The sequence below is a fragment of the Nycticebus coucang genome, chromosome 19, assembly GCF_027406575.1.
Source record: "Nycticebus coucang isolate mNycCou1 chromosome 19, mNycCou1.pri, whole genome shotgun sequence".
NCBI classification, from domain to species: Eukaryota; Metazoa; Chordata; class Mammalia; order Primates; family Lorisidae; genus Nycticebus; species Nycticebus coucang.
The window spans coordinates 58,534,421-58,555,798 of NC_069798.1; the positions used below are offsets into that span (position 1 = coordinate 58,534,421).

A 21,378-nucleotide genomic window follows, 5' to 3' on the forward strand; every position below is an offset into this window, starting at 1 on the left:
GGATCAAGAGATGAGATGTCATTGTTAAAAGCTGTGGTCAAGCTAAGGCATTTTTATAGGAATTTTTTAAAGAAATAATTACATGTTATGGAGAAGTGGGAATTGAAATTTTTTATTAAAATTGAAATTTTTTCTTTGATACAAAACACTATAAAATTGTATTGATAAGGATGAAATTGAAACAAGCAAAGTTGTTAGAATGCTTATCCAATAAAGATTAATGAACTATGTTCTAAACTTATTTTAAATTTATACTCTCCCACCTCATGCCTTCCCAAAGCATTTTTGGGAGGGATGAAGATTAAAACTAGATCAGTTGAGGTTAAGAATTGTTTACAAAAGTCTTGTGAACTCCCCAGAGAATACAGCCAGGGGCATAATTTCCCAAGCCACTAAAGGCTAGACCAGAGCAACTAATGACTTATAATGCCAGGTTTATAGCAGTCTTTTACTTTACATAAGGAGAATTATTTATGCTATGTTAGCTACTTTGACCAAGCCTTTCAGAATCATTTTATTTAATTTTAGCATGTTATACACATAATAAGGATGAATACAACTTTATACTAAAGTGTAGAGGGGACAAAAAAAATCAAATGAACATACTGTGAACCTTCTCTTACCTGTGAAAAGTGATTGTCCACTAGGTGAACCATGAAGAAGGATGCAAGTGATACAGAATACAGACCTCTTGCAAGGGAAGATGATAATTTTGACAGCTCGGTAGGGATAGGACAGACACACTGGTTTAGAAATGCAGCTCAGACTGAGCGCAGAGATACTTTTTGACCATAAGGGTCTTACAGACAGGCAAAGAAACTTCTCAGGAAAGTGTCAAGCCAAGTAACATATTAGAAAGTGTGTGGATGCCCATTTAAGTAATCTGAAAATTTTATTGTTTATATTATCATTTTTATTTTCAGCTTTCAGTGTTCTTTGGGGGAAATATTTTGAGAGGCATATGAATGCATACCCCCCATATATTTTTATAAATCATTTAGAAAAGAAGACAGCCTGAGCAGAGAGTTGGGATTCATGTTCATTTTCGTGTATCTCTCTCAGAGTATGTAGGTTCATGCAGGAAAAGTCCCATTTAATTTACTAATTCTAAATTATCAGACTTAAACTTTTTTTATTATTAATACAGAATAGAACTGATTTCCTACCTTCAACTGATCTAAAACTCAAATTCATTCATTTGTAGTTTATTGATAGTTTGTCTTTGATTGCACTTTTATCTATGTGTGCAGGGTGACAAGAGCAATAGCTATACAATAGACTTCTGTTTCATAGATTTGTATTGTTTGTAGCTCTGGATGTTGCTCTAGGGATACTTGGTCTACAGAGCTCCTGAGTTTTTAAAATGAGAAAAGTATTATTATTGCAGTAACTTGTCAAGTCGATCACTGCAGACATGATTCTACATTAGAGATAAGGAAACTGAAGGAACAGATAGCTTTTGCCAAAAGGGATTTAATTCTAATCATGAGATCCTTTATTTTATTTTTTATTTTTATTAAATACACATAGATCATGAATACATTTATGCATATGTGGGGTACAATGTGTTGATTTTTTTTATATGATCTGATGTGGTTACATCAAACCAATCAACATAGTTTTCGCCTCCAGAAGTCCCTTTCTATAACAGAGACTTGAGGTAATTTCTGAATGTCCCTATTTCTTTCTTTTTCTTTCCAAATTTCTCTAACCTCTTACACTTTGCTGGTAACCTTTAAAAATTTGATTAGGTGCTCACCAGGTGGCACTGCTGTTTCCCAGTTGGACAACCTTTGTGAGACTGAAGTGGGCAGAACCCATGTTGTCAAGGAATGATGCCCCATAGGATTCCCTTTGTCTGAAATCTGTATTTGGTCAACAGATGGTCTCCTCTGCTTCTGTCACTGTTTGTCACCAACTTGTCTTCATTATTAAGGCCAAAGCTTATCCTAGGAACTACATCTAAGATTCTTTGCTCTAGTTACGTTATTATTTTAATTTCGGTGTAGAGGAGCCTCCCTTCTGGTCAGATTTGAATTTCCTTCCAGATCCTGACCTGATTGTATGGAGTTACTAGTACAGGCTTTTGTTCAAACTCTGATCCTGCTGCTTCAACCATGTGGACTTAGGCATACTCTGTGACTCAGTTTAACCTGCATCTCTGAAATGCGAGTAAGTCCTTACTACGCGAAGTTTCTGGGAAGATTAAGTATTATGTTAAGCTCTAGAAACAGTGCCTTTCACAAAGGAAGCGCTACCTAAATGTTAGCTACTATTATTGTGGCTGTTGCTACTTGGGAAAAAACAAAAAACAATAACAACTACTTGTTCTGAAATATGCACAGGTGGTTTTCTGATTAATATTTATTATTTATGTGGGTCTTTTTTTTTTGTCGCCCTCAGTAGAGTGCCATCACCTCACAGCTCACAGCAACCTCCCGCTCTTGGGCTAGAGTGATTTCTTGCCTCAGCCTCCCGAGTACCTGGGAATACAGGTGCCCGCCACAATGCCTGGCTATTTTTGTTGCAGTTGCCACTGCTGTTTTAGCTGGCCGGAGCCGGGTTTGAACCTGTCACCCTTGGTATATGGGGTCGGAGCCCTATATGTGGGTCTTTTTTATTTAAAAAATAATTGTTTAATAGCTGCCATGTAGATGTGTCAGTTTCTGTGAGTAACCTGACTGGTAGGTTTTTTTTTCCCCCCTCAGGAATCAAGCAGAACCTTCTAACTGGAGTGCTTTAGAGTCCTGATGTGCCCAGGTGGGCCTGGGCAGAAGCACTTAAACCTCCCATTCTGTTGCCAGGGCCCAGGGCTGGGCAGAGGTGCAGCTCATGGTAGCTCTTATGGTTACTTTGGCCATCATGCCATGTTGAATTTATGTTCTCACTGTGCATGTTCCTAGTTCTGCTGCAGCCCCTGTAACACAGCTCTCACTTGTAGCCTCGTAATGTAGTCTCCTCCCCCTTGTTTCCAGCAGAAACAGCTTATAGTCCAGAATGAGGAAAGGAAGCAAATACAGCTTGGTGTTTAATCATTTTCTCTGAGTTTAATCAGTTTCTCACACTAAAGGGAGTATTTAGTGTGATGTTTCAGTTGAAAAAGAATTTGTCTTCTTCTAAGTGGCCTCCATGTGAAAGAATTCCTAAGCGCAGAGGCAGACTGTGAAGAGAAGACCAGCAGTACAGTAGCCAGTGGCCATTCTTCCAGCAGGTGTGTCCTTAGGGTCATCCCCAGTGCTGAGCATAGGGTTAGATCAGTGAACAGAATAGAAAAATCCCTGCCTTTATGGAGCTGACAGTCTAGAGACAGATAAAAACTAAGGAAACTGCATAGTATAGCTGGGCCTCTGTATCTGTAAGTTTCTCACCCTTGGAGTCAACCAGCTGCAGATTACAGGCAGTGCATACCGAGGGCCAACTGTGATGTGCCATTTTTATATCAGGTACCTGAGCAGCTGCGGTTTTGTTATCCATGGGGCTTTTGGTATCCAAGACGGTCCTGGGACCAGCCCTGCAGATGTGGAGTGTCTACTGGATGCTGCTGTTTACCTCTCCCTTTTTCTCAGAACCTTTCCACACTCGCTTCCCATCCCACTCACGTTAAAGGCCAGAATCCTTACAGTGGCCTGAAGGCCCCACAGCATCTGCTGTCACCCCACCTCCTGACCTTCCTGACCTTGTTGCCAGTTACCACTCTCTTGTTCCCAGCGGTCTCTGCATCCCTTGCACATGCCAGGTGTACTCCTTTCTGAGGACCTTCACTCTGCTTATTTCCTGCCTTCCTGTCTGGAATGTTCTTCTCCTAAATAAATCGTTTTGTTTCAGCTGATTTCCTCCCGTCCTTTTTGTCTAACTGTGGCCTCTTGCATGACTCCTGCCTTGACCAATCTGTTTAAATTATGGTTTACCACTTCACAGCAGTCCTGCCCCCGCTCCATCTTCATGTTCTATTTTTTCCCATAGTACTTACCAATTTTTAATATATAATTTATTTATTTGGGAGGAAAGTTTAATGGGGGGCAGGGATTTCATTTTGTTTACTGAAGAAGAGTGATTGGCACTTGTAGATATTCACTGAAAAGAAGGATTGTTTTAGTTTCCTGTGGCTGCTGCAACAAATTCACAAAACCTGCCTTTTTTTTTTTAGAGGCAGAGTCTCACTTTGTCGCCCTCGTAGAGAGCTATGGCGTCACAGCTCACAGCAACCTCCAGCTCTTGGGCTTAGGCAATTCTCTTGTCTCAGCCTCCCGAGTAGCTGGGACCACAGGTGCCCACCACAAAGCCCGGCTAAAAACCTGCCTGTTTAAGAGAATAGAAATTTATTCTCTGCAGTTGTGGAGGCCAAAAGTCCAAAATCAAGGTGTCAGGAGGGCCTGGTTTCCTCTAAAGGTTCTGGGGAAACTTTCAGAGCTGAATCTATTACTTGCCTGTTCTGGCTTCTGGTGGCTATGGGTGTTCCTCGGTTTATGGCCACATCATTCTAGTCTCTGCCTCTGGTCACACTGCCTTTTCCTCTTCTATCTTAAAACTTCCGTAGCCCCGTTTTTTTGTCTCTTAAAAAAAAAAAAAATGATAAGAATCATGCAGTTGCATTTGGGGCCTTCCTGGATCATCCAGAGTAAGCATCTACTGTCAAGATCCTTAACTTAAATCACATCTTTTGTCATACAAGATAATATTCACAGATTCTGTGGATTGAGACAGTGATGTGCATTTCAGGGGATCACTGTTCACCCACTATTAAGGTTTAAAATGGAGATCCTTTGATTACAGGAGGAAGATTTGTCCATGGTGTACCACCTCCTAGAACACTGAACTGGGAGGAAAGCCAGAAGACTGCTTTCAGTTTTTCCCTCCATTTTTACTGATCATAATTTTTTTTTTTTTGGTAGAGACAGAGTCTCACTTTATGGCCCTCGGTAGAGTGCCGTGGCATCACACAGCTCACAGCAACCTCCAACTCCTGGGCTTAAGCGATTCTCCTGCCTCAGCCTCCCGAGTAGCTGGGACTACAGGCGCCCGCCACAACGCCCGGCTATTTTTTGGTTGCAGTTCAGCCAGGGCCGGGTTTGAACCCGCCACCCTCGGTATATGGGGCCGGCGCCTTACCGACTGAGCCACAGGCGCCGCCCAGATCATAATTTTTTTTTATTTGGAGGGAGACAGAGGCTCACTCTGGTGCCCAGATGGGAGTGCAGTGTCATCAGCCTAGCCCACAGCAACCTCATAAGACTCCTGGTTACACACAAGCAATGCTCCTACCTCAGTCTCTTCAGCAGCTGGGACTACAGGTGCCCACCATCATGCCCAGTTAATTTTTCTATTTTTAGTAGAGACAGAGTCTCACTCTTGCTCAGGCTGGAGAACACATCGCACCCCATTCCCCCCCCAATTTAACACACACACACATGCACATATGCAGAACAATACAAAAGATAATACAATTTCCTTATACTGGCCTCCCCATTTGTTAACATACTGATACAGTTGCTTTGTATCTTCTGTTGTTCCTCTTATAGCAAAGTAAACATTACAGATAAAATCTCCTATCTTCCCTTTCCTATTTCCATTTTCCTCCCTTCCAGTCTAGAAACAGTTGCTGTCATTAATTTGGTTTATGACTAGTCTATGGTTTTATAGCTCTGTTGCACATATAACTATTTGTACATAATATGGAGTTATGTGTGCTTGTGTTAAAAATGTTTTTCCTAAATGGTATTATACTGTACGTAGCACATTGCAGTTTGCTTTTTTATCAGTTCAGGTTCATACATACTGATCTAGTTCATTCATTCTAACTACAGCACTAAGCAGCTGTCCTCTCTCCTTCCCTCCCTCCCGCTTCCTGGCTTCTGAATATATAAACCCAGAGAAGTCCTCTGATTAGCCTAGCTTGGGTACCCCGCCAGCACCTGTTGGGTCTGTGGCTTCAGCAGATGGAGCGCTAGGATTGCTCATAGAGTACATGCCTTTCTATACCCAGAGCATCAAGATACTGAGTTTGCTTCTCCCCTTAGGATCACCTGTGTCTGAAGGATTGTACCAGGAATAAGTAGAGAAAGTATTTGGAGCAGACAAAAAAACACAGATTTCTACTTTGCATCATTTGGGCTGGGACATTATATCCTCTGGGAAGCCTTCTTGAGTTTTTGGGATAGTGTTCTGCGCTTTTGCTTTTCTATGATTCTATGATGTAGTATCTTAATTGCCCTTTCCTCTTGGTGTGTACTCATTCAGGGCAGAGTCTGTGTCTGTCTTGTTTTATGATTGCTCCTGGTGAAATACAAGGTCCAGCACACACCATCACATAGATAAGGATGCTCAACACACAGTTTTGAAGGAATCGTTCATCTGACTAGCAGAACTTTTCAACCTGCCTTTCTCTAAACAGGTTCCTGTCCACTCCTGCAAACTCTGTGGGAGTTCAGTGGGGCTGTGGTGCTTCTGCATCTACCTTTTCAGGTCAATTAAAATTCTTGCTCTTTTCACATCTCTTGATTCATATGAGTATTTGGCCCTGTTTAGAATTTTATTTTTCTTGGTGGCAAAAATTCAAGGAAAGATAAATTTGCTGAAATGCAAACTCAGGACTTAACTCTGTAAGATCTTCTGAGATGAGACCTGCCCAACTTTTTTTACCCATGCCCCTTTACCTTTCACGTGTGTACAGTAATTTCTTTCCAATCTCAAATATGCCATCAGGAGAATATATTTTATACAGATTTCTAAGTCCCTTTTGAGTACTTTTTAGCATCAGGAGAATTTGGATTCCAGTGGATATGAAATGTGAATTCTTCTGTTTGGAAATAGTAGTAATAGTGATAATAATTAACTTTGATCGAATGCTTTTTCTGTGCTAGGCATGGAGAAGTAGGTACTACCTTTATTGCTGTTAACCTGATGCAAAACTGGATTTTAGAGAGATCAGTGATTTGTTCCAGTTATCTCAGCTCCTGATTGTGGTGCACACACTTTGAGCCCAGAGCCACACTCCTAAGAATGTGTTCTACCACCTGTGATTAGGAAAAGAAACCTGGTGTTTAGTAATAGAAAAGGACATGGAGTTGATCATAGATTAGCAGTAAAGTTTCTACCCTAAAGCTTTGGTAAAGATAGAGCCAGTTAGAGTCCTAGAACTATATCCCGTAGTCTCTGTGAAAAGAGAAAGAGCCAAGATGTGTGGCCGTGGGGCTGAAGCCACTTGCTTTGGTATGAATTGACGCTGTCTTACCTGGAATATTGGAGAGAACATTTGAGAAATACAGGGCACCCACCACATTTTCTGTCTCCAACATGCAAGTTGGTGTGTAGCCCTAGGATCTTGGCTGGGGTAAGAGAAGACAGGAAGACACTGAACATTTGGGTAAACATTTAGACATAAATTTCACATGGAATACTTAACATGAAGCAAAGCACAAGGAATTTATAAGCATCTCATTGAAATTTTGTCGAAGAGGGAACCTGAGAAATTTGTAACAGTTAGGTAATGGAATCTGGTTAGATGATACCATTACTATTGAAGATGTGTGCAAGGCCATTGATAAACTGCTTTTTTTTGTTGTTTGTGCTGTTTTAAATCAATATACACAAGGGTTTTCATATGTTCAGTTTATACCAATCTTATCTTTACTCTAAAGTCCTTTATTATTTAGCTCTGAATTCTCTGATCATGAGAGAGAGTTATTTCTTGTGTTTTCAAGAATAAAACTCCTACATCAGAGGAAATTACTGGTATCAATAAACCTGATGGGATAATCTGTATTATTTCAAACCTGTCTCCTATGCTAGGTTACTGTAAGCACCCTCCAGGCAGGGGCACTGTTTTCTGCTTTCACAGTACTTGGCTCAGTTCTGTGCTAAGTGCTGTCATGTGTCACTTAATGATGGGGCTGTGATCTGAGAAATGCGTCATTCGGTTTCATTATTATATTAATATCACAGAATACACTCACACAGACCTCGACTGTATAGCCTACCACACACTGAAGCCATACAACATTGCCTGTTGCTCCTGGGCTACAAACCTGTCCAAAAAGTTATTATACTGACTACTGTAGGCAATTGTAATACAATGGCACGTATTTATGTGTCTAAACATATCTGAACATGGAAAAGGTAATACTTAGCACTCCAGTGTTACAGCCAAATCACTAGGCTATAGAAAATTTTCAGCTTCGGTATCATCTTATTGGACCACCACTGTACATGTGGTCTGTCATGATTGTAAATACCCTTGGTTTATGTTTGGACTAACAGTGGTACTTGCATAGTGTGTCTATTCCCAAATGCAGTTATCTTATTTCTATTCATAGAAAATAATTACAGGATAAATATTAAAATTAAATTGTGCTTTTTATCCCCACTCTAGGTTGCATCACAGCGTATTAGCTCAGTGGACCTCTCATGTTGCAGCCTGGAACATCTGCCTGCCAACCTCTTCTACAGCCAAGACCTCACTCATCTCAATTTAAAACAAAACTTCCTAAGGCAAAACCCTAGCCTGCCTGCTGCCAGGGGGCTCAGTGAACTGCAAAGGTAAGCCAGGGAGATGGATGGCTCCTTAAGAGGGGTGGGGAGCAGAAGCAGCTTCTGGTTGTAATCTCTTGAATGTGCTGACTGGAAAAACCACAGTATGTAAACTTTCATAGAGCAGGGTAATAGGACTTTGCTTATTACGGTGTTATCAATTCTCATTCTGAATTCTGTTTTCATGATTCCTGCCTTTGAAATTAATGCTTTCTCAGCTTGGTGCCCTAGCTCAATGGGTAGGGCACCAGCCACATACACCAAGGCTGCAGGTTGGAACCCATCCTGGGGCCTACTAAACAACAATGACAACTGCAGCAACAACAACAACAAAAATAGCTGGGCATTGTGGTAGGCACCTGTAGTCCTAGCTACTTGGGAGGCTGAGGCAAGAGAATTGGTTAAGCCCAAGAAATTGAGGTTGCTGTGAGCTGTGACAGCCTCAGCACTCTACTGAGGACAACATAGTGAGACTTGGTCTCAAACAAACAAACAAACAAAAAAACAAAGAAATTAATTCTTTCTGGCATTTATTAACTGGATAGATTTGTACAAGAACAGTTTCTCTTCCAACCACTTTTATTCCATAACCTATCTAAAAATGCATCTGCAAAAAGTTAATAACAAAGACTGTATTACTTCTGAATTTCAGGGGTTTGTTCAGATTAAATTATTTCTTTTGAAATTTGCAGATCAGTTTTTTCGATGAAAAGACATTCCTTAGAAATTTAAGAATTCCCCATAAATGCATCAATGTACAAAGTCATGATTTAATAAAAAATAATTAATAAAAAAATTTAAGAACTAAGGTTTAAGTCTATTAACATATTAACACCACGTCATCTGAGTGATGAGTGTACATGTTGGAACAGTCACATGTTATATACATATACAAAGAGAATCTCCTTCAGAACTAGAGAGAGGAACTTGACTCACATGTCTCCAAAACAAAAGAGACATGTAGAATTTACCATATCCATTTCCTTTCTTTTTGGAGTAATAATCAATCTTGATTCTGTGGTAAATTAAGCCTCTGGTATTTATATATTTATTGCAAACATACAAGACTATAACTGTAAAAGATACAACTATTTTAAATAAATAATGGTTAGTTCTTTTGCTTTTAAATAACTGATATGGGGAGGGCGCGGTGGCTCACACCTGTAATTCCAGCACTCTGGGAGGCTGAGACAGGTGGCTTGCTTGAGCTCAGGTGTTTGAGACGAGCCTGAACAAGAGCGAGACCCCATCTCTAAAAAAAAAAAAATAGCCAGGCATTGTGGCAGGTGCCTGTAATTCCAGCTACTTACTTGGGAGGCTGACACAAGAGAATTGCTTGAGCCCAAGAGTTGAGGTTGCTGTGAGCTGTGACACTATGGCACTCTACCCAGGGTGACAAAGTGAGATCTGTCTCCAATCAATCAATCAGTCAGTCAATAACTGATATGATCAGAGATTAAACTATGGCAATGAACCAATGTGATTCTGTGTGTATGGTTTTTTAACAGCTAGAAAGAATAATCCAATAATTGTTTAAATATAATTTGTGGTTATAATTGGAATATAGAAAAGTATTTTAATTGTTTTTCCAGATAATTGTGACTATTCCTTTTTGATATTATACCAAAACTTGACAAGTGGTTATTTTTTAAATGTTAGTTCTGAGAGCTAAAAACTTTTGAATTCTTTAATATTAAGATACATTGGTCTTATACCTTGAATCTTTATCCATGCACCATTTTTTGCATGAAGTGTTGGTCATTTGCAAAGTATTGGCTTCTTGTGTAATACAGATATTCCAAATGTTAACACATTCAGTTGTACAATTTCAAGAATTTACATTTGTTAATATTACCACTGATCTCAGCAGACGGGTCTTTAAGTGTTAGAAAATTTCAAGCTTACCGTGGAAACAAGTTTTTCAAAATTTTAGTTTTCTATCAAAAGCTTGAAGGCTATCTGTCGTTGGCAACAAACATCAGTTTTTTTCTGAAACAACTTTCTCATTTCATTTTTAAGAAAATGTCAAATACCCAAATACAAATAACAATAGTTTTATCAGTGGTTCTTTCAAGTAAAAATGGTATTCCATGTAAATAGTGATTGCTTTCACTTACAACCCAAATCGTCATGTTAAGTGTTTTCCTTGAGCTACCATCATAACTTCAGTGTACACCAAAAGTGTTTTATTTTACTTCCTGTTTTATCACCCAGAAAATTAAAAATACATGTACTCAGAGGTTTAGATGTAATAAAACTAACTTACCTGCATCATCAAGGACATCCTTAAGCCAAACTGGCATTACATACATTTTAAAAGAATATTTTTACTACAAATGCCTGATGGAGAAGGGGAGAGTTCTGTGCTTTAGTGAGTTAGTTACGTAGAGTAGAGACTCCAGAAAGAATGTTGGAATGTTGTGCTCAAGCAACTCCTCATTGTTCCCTGTAGCTGATGGGTACTGTGAAAGTTGACCCGCAGTGGAATTCTTAAATTAGGTTTTTATATGCTCTATGTATTGATATTAATATTTGTACTGAGACTACTGTAATAAAATTAATACTTTTTTTTGCTGAAGGATTATATCATTATTCAAAATCTGTTCTAAGGTTTGAAATTATTTCAAAATCTTTGTGCATTTCACAGCAGTGTAGAATTCTGTTTCTATTGTAGAATATCTAGAACTTTCTATTATACTACAGAATTCTGGTGTCTTAGAACAGGGCATTAAAATTCATTTAAACTAGTGCTCTCTTTTTACAGGCATCTATAGGGATGTTAAATACCAAATTCAGGTTAATGGTACCTTCTGGGGAAGAAGTTATGGGATGGATTAAGGAATGGTTTAAAGAGAGTTTCAACTATATCTGTAATGCTATTTCTTTAAAAAGAAAAATTAGAAGCAAAAATGTTAATATTTTTAAAAACTGAACAGCGAATACCTGGATGAGCTCTATTATTGTTTTCTGTGTTTTTCTACTTGAGTATTTTATAATAATTCAAAACTTTTAAGCCTAAACAAAAAGAAAATTGAAATACTTCTAGGTTGGGTGCAGTAGCTCGTGCCTACAATTCCAGCACTTTGGGAGGCTGAGGTGGGAAGATTGCTTGAGGCAGGTGTTTGAGATCAGCCTGGGCAACATGGCAAGACCTTGTCTCTACAATAAAAATGAAAAAATTAGCTAGGCATGGTGGTATGAGCCTGTAGTACCAGCTATTGTGGAGTCAGGGGCAGGGGGATTGCTTGAGCCCAAGAGTTCAAGGCTGCAGTGGGCTATAAGTACCACTGCTCTCTAGCCTAGGCAAAGAGTGAGACCCTGTCTCTTAAAAACAACAAAAAAAGCTTCTTATTACATAGGAGAATATGATACTTCCGAAGAAACAGTATTTGTGGAATAAATAAATACCCAGATGGAAAGGTATTTTGGGCATGAGCCCACTTCAGTAGGGTTCAGGTCCTGCCTTGCCTTTTAGTCACTTACTATTTTGATTCTGTATCTGTACCTTTTGAACCCACCCTTCTACTACACATACCCCCTCTTAGCAACTGTCTAGTAAAAGCATTTCTCAGCTCTCACCTGGACCTTGCACTGATTGTCTTGCTGTCATTTTCCCTCTGAGTTCAGCCTCTATTTCTCTCGCCTACTGTTCTGTACCTTTCTTGTTTTGATTGATTTTGTATTTGTATTTTTGGTGTGTTTTTATTTATTTTATTTTATTTATTTATTTATTTAGAGACAGTATCTGGCTTTGTTATACAGGCTAGAGTGCAATGGTGGAATTCTTACTCACTGCAGCCTTGAACTTCTGGGCTCAAGCAATCCTCCCGTCTCAACTTCTGAGTAGTTGGGATTACAGACACCTGCCACCATGCTTGGCTAATTCTTACTTCTTGCCAAGACAGGGACTCAAACTCCTGGCCTCAACTGATGCTCCCCGCTTGGCATCCTAAAGTGCTCGGGTTGCAGGTGTGAACCACTGAGTTCATCTTTTATTATGTGTTTTAAAGTTAAGACATTTTTCTCTATCAAAGTAATATTCTAGATAGATTTTTTTAAGTGTTAATAAGCAACAAGGTTTATACTAAGAAATGAGTGCCTGAAGCTTCAGCCCATCCATATACCCAAGTCCTGTTCTCCAGACAACCATTTTTGAGTCTTTTGGCTCTTTCTGCTGTTTTCTTTCATCTTTCTAAATATTAAACATATACTGGTATATTTTGGTTTTTCATTAGTGGACTTTGTATGTTGGTTTATTACTGTGGAAGTAAGAGTTTAGCTCTTTTCATTGTCCCACACTCCCTTCTGCCCCCTGAACAAACTTCTTCCCCATCCTCTTAATATATAGGTATTAATTTTCTGTTAAATCAGTATTCATTTTTTACATTATTGTGAGTATGGAACTGTTTTCACAGCTAAGGCATATAAATGCAGTGATTACATTTCCTTTCTTGTGCTGGCTGTATAATAGCTTTGCTTATATACTTTTCATTTTCTCTAGTATTTGTAAGCTTTCTGACAGAATTCTAACATTCTTCTCAATGCCTTTTTTTTGGCGGGGGTTGGGGGAAGGCTTCTTTCCTGGAGCTAGTATAGATACTTGCTCTTCTGGCCTGCCACACAACACGTGTGGGTCTTTCCCCTAGAGTGTGTCAGTTTTACTAGATAGGAATTTCTTGGTCTTCTGCTTGGGCAGTGCATGCCAAGATTCGGGGAACTGAGTAGGTAAGAAAATGGGAATCTCGGGGTTTAACATATGGATTTTTATTTAATCTCTCAGTTTTCAGAACAGTGTTTTCTGCTATGTCTGATAAATCAGGGACTCTCTGGTTCAGTTTCTTCCAGGAAATAGACTGTCTCCTACTGGAATTGGGGAGAAAATCTGGGATATAACTCTCCCTTATGTAACTTTTGGAAAGTCTTTTTGAGAAGTATAACAAAAACATAGAAAAGTCACAAATATGAGTATACAACTTGATGGATTTCCACATCCATGTAATCAGCACACATATATATTTTTCAAAGATCTTGATTTGTTTTATCATCTTTAAAATTACCCAGAACTGTAAGTACTTAGATATCAGAAGTATCAGAACAGAATTATCAAAAAATCCCTTTGTACTGATGATTCCATCATTCTTACATTATTTAGAAATAATTATCTTGAAAATAACATACTGTATGCCATCCAGTACACATACTACAAAGTCAGTTTTTACCAGCACTCCAGAATACTCCTGTACCTCTCTGTTTATTACCCCAAAGATAACTACTGTCCTGACTTCACACAGCATAAATTAGTTTTGCCTGTTTTTATGCTTGATATAAATGGATCACACAGTACGTGCTAATGTTCAGCTTTTTTCATTGACTTTTCTTTTAAAAAAGCAAAACAAAACACAAGTGATATATTATCAGCTTTTGTACTTAATAGTGTATAATATAAAGCAGTGATTTTCATTTGTTTAAGGTAGAAAATTTTTAGGTTTTGCATTGCAATAAAAAGGTTTCTGTTTTGTCCTTTGCTTGCTTTAAACATGGGAAAGTTAGGCCTCGGGGACTTGGTAGGTGGGGTCTGAATAACTGGTGAGCTGCTGTTGTGTTACCCTTTGGAAAAAACTAGGCTTTAAACCGTTTCCTCTTTCAACATACACTACTAGGAGGTGGTTGCCTCCCGCTCTCATTCTCCAAGAAAGATTTTTATTGATAAGTTTTCAAAGTAATAAGTTGAAAAATATACATGTAAACATACATACACAACCTATACATATAGTATAGTATATAGTCAATGCTAGTAATCAAACTTAGGATATGTATTTAAGAAAGTTATATTTATACTTCAGAAAGCATTAATGTACCTTTTTTATATATTCAGTTAGTGTGGTGTTTTGAGATATGTCATGTATTAACTGGTTTCTTTTTGTGTGTTTAAGGAATTTGTGCTTATAAATCTCTAGTGTATGTTTTACAGGGAACATGTTAGGGTAATGCCAAAGGATAATTTATTTGTATGTTTTTACCTAAATCTCTAAGGAATTAACTTTTATAGTATTAGGGCATATATCTAGGGAGAAATCTTTAGCATGTCAGAGTTCTGAGGCGTTTTATCTTGAGTGCATGTCCCCTTAATTTTTCTTTCTGTTGCAATTTTCATTTTACAGAAGTGAGCTATTTTCACAGAACATTTAAATTGGTATTTGCACCAGCATTCTAAATCTGGAAAGATGGCATGCTGATGTACACATACAGTCAGCAGTTTCAGGGGGAAAACATTGTTCTTGGAACTACTACTGTTTATTTTTCCTTTATTAGCATTGGAATTTTCAAGTTAGTTTTCAAAATATAGAGGAGAAGCAAACATGAGAGTAATTTTTGGTGGTTTTAATGGTTTCTTTCCTGATTATATATGTCACTAATAATCATAATGCATTATTTTTCTCTTTTATTAATAAATAGCACTTCACTTATTAACTAAGATGACCCAGATGCTTCTAATACTAAAATTGTTGTTTTGCAATGTAGAATGATTTTTAGAATACAGTAAGTTTCTTTGTAGAGTCAGTAAGGAGGACAACTTTTTGCTAGTTTAAATTCAAGGAATATAACTTTCCTTCCCATGTCCTAATTTTATGTTTTTAATATAGCGAAGCAATATGAATTTATTTGCACTAAATTATAATTGTTCTCAAACATTTTTCCGTCCTGATAAGTTTTGCTCCTACAAATTTTTAATTTATTCATTTATCATTTATTAAAATTTCATAGGTGGGATCATAGAAGAACCTAAAAGTTTATAAGTGTAGGGGAGGCAAAACTTCACCGGTAACCTGTAAGGCACTCCTTCTGGACCTAAGAATTAAATGAACATAAAACATTAGTAGGAGAAAAAGCATGCAAATTTTTATATGTATAGGAGCCCCCATAGGAATATAAAGACCTGAAGAGATGGCATAAATGTTTTCCCCCTGAAACTGCTGACTGTATGTGTACATCAGCATGCCATCCTTCCAGATTTAGAATGCTGGTGCAAATACCAATTTAAATGTTCTGTGAAAATAGCTCACTTCTGTAAACTTTTAGGTTTACAGGTTGAATGAAGAGGAAATCATGGAAAAATAACTAAAATTCATGAGGAGACCAAAGAAAGATAAGAATTCTTTTAACAAGGTCTGTTTGTATAGAATTCTCAGCCTTGACTTCTAGTCTCTGTGGTAAGAATATTACTTTCCTTCTGGTATAGGGAAGGCGTCTTTACTCAGAGCTTTCTTTCTTGATTTCAGGAAGACAAGCGGAGGTCTGAACATTCTTACACCTGCTATTTTTCAAGTGCTTTTTGCACAAGTGCCTTATGCAAAAGTGGCCAATTGGGGGTAGTATATTCTTCCATCCTTCACATGGGATGATAGATGAGAAAATTCTTTCATGGTGATATCCTGCCATATTTGAAAAGAGCAGTATAAAGAATGAACTCAAAAGCTAAGTATGATAGTAATAATTTGTGTGTACATGGTTTTGGTAGCTTTCTCCATGGTATTTGAAAAGTTTGTCATTTAAGTTGAATTTAAATGCTCTTATTTTAGATTATTTTCATTTACCAATCATTTCTACATAGTACTTTAAGAAAGAAGCTTGTGTTTTTGTAAATACTTCATAAATTGATGATAATTAGACTACACTTAAATTGCTTAATTCTGTGTGTCGGAATTAGACAAATTACAAAGCAACTACTTCATAGATACAATGTTTCAATTGTTTTTGACGGTTCGTGGTTATCACTTCTATCCATTAATAAGGGAAGTAAATCTGCCTTCTAGCTCTTGCTTTTTGTAGGTAAATATGTATAGAGAAATAAAGCTAGCATAGCTAGATGGTTCTAGTAAGGGAACTACTTTTGTAGGAAGACCACTACTTTAATTTCAGTACGACCTGGTACTTTCGATGACTCAGTAAGTTAATATTGTTGTCGATAGCTTCTTGGAAACCGCGAGTTTAAGTGAGACAGTGGAGATGAAACCAGCTTTACCATAGGTTTAATCGATGTCATAGACAAGTTTAAGTTCCTATGTCATATTTCTAGCCCCCTCCCCATCACAAAACTACTAAATAAAAAACAAAACATTTAATATTAAAAACTGAAATAAATGTGAGCTCTTCATACATTTAGGAAAGATTAATAAAAGCAGACAATTATTTACCCCGTTATTCCATTTCAGAGTCTTGGGTCACAGAGCCTATCCTATCAGCTCTGAGCACAAGGTGAGAACCCACCCAGGACAGGACATCTTTCCCTCACAGGACACAAGCAACACACACTCACACTAGCTCAGGCTAGGACCATGAATCTAAAGTGCATAGTGGTACCTGGAGAAAACCCACATATGTGGGGAGAAGTTGCAAGCTCCACAGAGACAGTGGCCCCAGCCAGGATAGATGTTTTTTCTCATCAGTTTTTGTCAGAAAGTAAAGTCGAATAAAATGGCTGTGTCTGTAGAATTTTATTGTGATTTTTTTACCACATGTGATACTGAAATAGGCAGGAAAAAAAAAAAGACCATCAGCTTTTTAACATTCTCCTTTGAATACTGAGATTTTAGTATTGTTTTGTTACTGTTGTCTCTTCACAGTTTCACAAGATAGTGTGCAATAGTCAAGCCTGTTTTTGTAACGATATTATAATGCATAGGAATAGCAGTATTGCTTTAACTTTTAAATACTTGATGTTACATTTAATTTTTGTCTGAATAACTTCAGTCTGTCACCTTTGTTACTTCACTTTTTTGGTATTTATCTTGTTTGCTCTGCTTGGCTTCGAATCCCTAGTGGGCAGGAATCGGATGTCCCTCAGAGGTCATTGCTGTTGCTAGGCGAACCATTAAAAACATACTTTATAAATGAATGGACACATGAGTGAGTGGTGGTGAGAATTGTCTGTATTCATTCAATTTTGTGTAAGTACAATACTTCTTTGGAAAAAGTATTGCAGCAACTTTTAGAAGTAAGACCAGTATTGTATCACTGTATTTCTCTTTGGTTGAAGGTATGATGACAAGACAGTGTGCACAGGGAGATGATTCAGAAAACTTTACATAGAAAAAGATTCTTAAGAAAGGATTTGAAGTTGGAAAAGGAAACATTAGTTTTAAAATGGACAGTTTGAAATTGGACTTCTAAAACATATATATATATACAGTTCTATTCATCATTCTGTAAACGCTCCTCATATCTTCTTGCCACTGACCTTGTGAGAATGGGCACTGCTTTATCCCTAGAATCTTACCCCGTCCTTCAGAGTGTATTTGTAATTTTGTTTCTTGAAGCTTTTGGTTATTTCCCATTTCCATGTGACCTTTTCTTCTCCTGCATTGGTGGCTTTCTTTATACCTATTGTACGTAACCAGTTATACCTTTTAATAAACATATGGAGACTTTTAAAATCACCATCTAAGTTATAAAGCCCTTAATAAATATTTGTTGAATTGTTGTTTTCTACCACCAAAGATAATCAAAAGAATGTGATCATTAAACTTTCAGAAGAAAGCATTCCAAATACTTTGAGCAGCAGAACCATTTTGTGTATCTAGCATTCAAGGTAACTATTATAAGGGGACATCAGTCATTTAGAATGATTTCTGATCAGTCACCATTACGTTACATAGTAGCTAGAGGTCAGTGTCAAGGAGCCTAGTAGTGTATGATTGGGTTCTAAAGGCTGTGGTATAAATGAGTATGTTGTCACCTGAAATAAGCTTGGAAGAAAAAAGTGATTAGAGCACTGATTAGATGTGAAATTTGTTTTAGCTGAAAAGAATAGGAGAAAGGGGCTGGCTTTTTGGAATAGAAGAACAATGGGGAAGAAAGAATGAACTTGAGTTGAGTGTGCAAGGATGTGGGTGTAACAGAATGAAAGTTATAGAGAAATGAGCAATGAGAAACTCGTAATTATGCATGGCATTTACCAAGTGCCTTTCTTCTCAGAAAGCTCAAATTTCTCCATTTTTAATCCCCATGGAGTGGAAAACAAATGACCTTATTTCCTATTCTGTTCTTTTGGGAATGTTGGCATTTCAGAGGTACAGAGTTATTAATGTTATTATCCTTACTAAAAGCTCACATTTCCAGGTTTTTATTCAAAGAGAGATTTTGTTTTTATCAGTAATTCCTAAAAACTTTTAATGGAAATAGTGATAATTCATTAGCATAATAGAATAAAGAGATGCTAAAATATTTTTGCAGCTCATTTGCCAGATTAGACAGCAGTACTTAGAACAATTTCAGCTTCTTTGAAGATGTTCTGCTATATAAAAATTATTACAAGGAAACCAGCTGCTACCTCCTAAAGAAAGGGTAAAGCCCAACGTAAAAGGGAAAAAACAAAACAAAACAAAACTCTTAGCTTAAGTGCTATGTAGGGATAGTGATAACCTGGAAAGGAATTGCCACCACTAGGGTTTGGGGAAGCTTGCCAAGTGTGTAAGGAATTTCATGGAATGTATGGAATGTCCTTTTTTCATTAACAGTTTCCAGCACTGGAAGTTCCTTTCTTACACAGCTTTGCTTTTCAGATGGAATTTTGATCCTCTTGGGAAGCTTTCCATTTCACAAGATTCCCACTTTCCTTCCGGGAGCATTTGATCAAAGGAGGGCCTTTACGTGGTGCTAAGGGCGCTGAGATTATGTAGCCTTTGGTCCTCTCCTTGGAGAATGCTGCCAGCCTCATTCCTGGCAATAATAGCCTGTTTTCTTCTTCCCTCAGATAGCATATTTTGAAGAGGGAGCTCAGAAACAAAAGTTTTATTTATCAGACAGGCTGTATTAAATTACAGTTTGCCCTCTTGACTTCTTGCGATCATTTAAGATATTCTTTAACTTTTATTCCCCATTTTAAAACAAATGGAGGGGTACACTATCTTCCAAAAGCCTTTGCTTGACTCCAATTCCATTTTTGTATTCTGCCCAATTTCATTCTTCTGTGGTTTAGTTGAGTTCTTTGTTTAATCTCTGAGCTTTAACTTTTAACAGCAAGAATTTAATGCAAGACACTGTATTTGTAGACATTTGCTGTTCTGCGTGATAACTTTTCATTCTGCACAGCTCTTAGGAGGACAATAATAAGTCTAGAAAAAGGGGGCCAACAGATGCTTATTTTGTGGTTGTTGGTGAAATTTCATCATAACTCAAATGCTGATAGAGACTAGTAATGCCCTTCTTTCTCGCTTTCTCCTATACCCTGTGTCAAATAAACACCATCTAACTCGGGAGCTCATTCTGACACACATGTCAGTCGAGAGAACCAAAGCCCTGTGAGTTTCTGAGTCTTGAGTGACTGGAATTTTGATGTCATTCACTATGCTCCGCAGTAATGGGGCTTTGAATAGGAGGAGTCACATGCCTGTTGGCATTTCTTGAGGGTGGGTTAGATAACACTAGAACTGGCAGGATGTTTGCCAATGACCTTGTAAAAGCAGAACACACCTTTTCTTCCCTGATGATGTCTTTTGGACTTACAATTAACAAGAAAGTCTTAGGGAAAAATCTGACTTTCCAAAAAGTTGTTCACTTTCTGTTAGAATGCGTACTTTCATTCCATACCGTGTGTGTGCACGCAAGGAAGAGGCGTTATTATCTGATTTATGTTGTACACCAATCTGTGCATTCTAGAACAGATGATTCCATTTAGTTCAGAGTTTTCCGTGGGTGTAAATTCCAGTATCTTCACTCCCAGGAGCCCTGTGATTAGGCTTTAGGCATCCTTTGCAACCATTGGAGTTCTTTTTCCTTAATAATTTGCCCTCTTAATCTTTCCCAAGTATATCTTGTATTTTTGCCCTCCATATCAGTGTTTCTCAAAACAATTCATGAAATACCTGCATCAGAATCACCTGGGGTGTTTATTGGTGCTGTGGTTTGAATGTGTCCACCAAAATTCACTTCATCCCCAATGTAACAGTGTTAAGAAGTGAGACTTGTAAGAGGTGATTGGGCCATGGGGGCTCTCCCCTCGCCAGTGAATCAGTGCCCTCTCTGCTCTTCCACCATGGAAGACACAATAAGAAGGCCCTTATCAGGCACTTCGATAATGAACTTCACAGCCTTTAGAACTGTGAGAAATACATCTTTTCTTTATAAATTATCTAGTCTGTAGTATTCTTTTATACCAACACAGAATGAACTACAACTAAAAGCTCAAATACCTTTTCATCCCAGAGCCAAATCAGAACCTCTAATGATAGGGCCCAGGAATCTGCATTATTAACTATGCCTGCCAGTGTTTTAGCAACAGTCACACCACACTTTTCTTTTTAAATATTACCTTTTCCAGTTCCCATCTGTCTGTCCCATTTGGGTATGTCCCCAATGTAAAAGTGAGGGTTTTTTTGTTTTTTGGTTTTTTTCTTTTCGCAGTTTTTGTCTGGGGCTGGGTTTGAACCCGCCATCCCTGGCATATGGGGCCGGTGCCCTACTCTGTTGAGCCACAGGCACCGCCCGGCAAAAATGAATTTTCTCTTTTGTAAAAAAATCTCATGATATTTTTTTTCTCAGTAAGTTTTCATCTTTTGCTTTATATTAGAGCCAGTTTGTTCTCAAATTGTTTTAAGTTCCAGAACTTATGTCCAGTTCACCTTTGTATATTTCAGATACCTTTGTACGTAGTAAGAACTCAGTAAATGTTTAGTGAATGAATGTTTCGATTGAGCATCTCAGGTTTTTTATACCTAGTAAACTTTTGGGTGTTGGATTTTTTTTTCTGTTTCGCTATCAGCTGTATAAGCTTGGCCTATTTGTGACATGGAGTTAAACTACTCCTGTCCAAGCATGTTTTCATGATACAGTTATTCTCTCTGCTCTTGCTTC

At 37.9% G+C, this 21,378-nt stretch overlaps 1 protein-coding gene across 1 annotated transcript in view; it reads left to right on the forward strand.

Annotated features, from left to right (window-relative positions):
• Positions 1 to 21,378, forward strand: part of PHLPP1 (PH domain and leucine rich repeat protein phosphatase 1) — a 259,504-nt gene that overhangs the window by 152,104 nt on the left and 86,022 nt on the right. Inside the window, exon 4 of the mRNA XM_053572056.1 lies at positions 8,369 to 8,535. Coding sequence (XP_053428031.1) covers positions 8,369 to 8,535 — 167 coding nt within the window. The remainder of the gene's footprint in view (positions 1 to 8,368; positions 8,536 to 21,378) is intronic.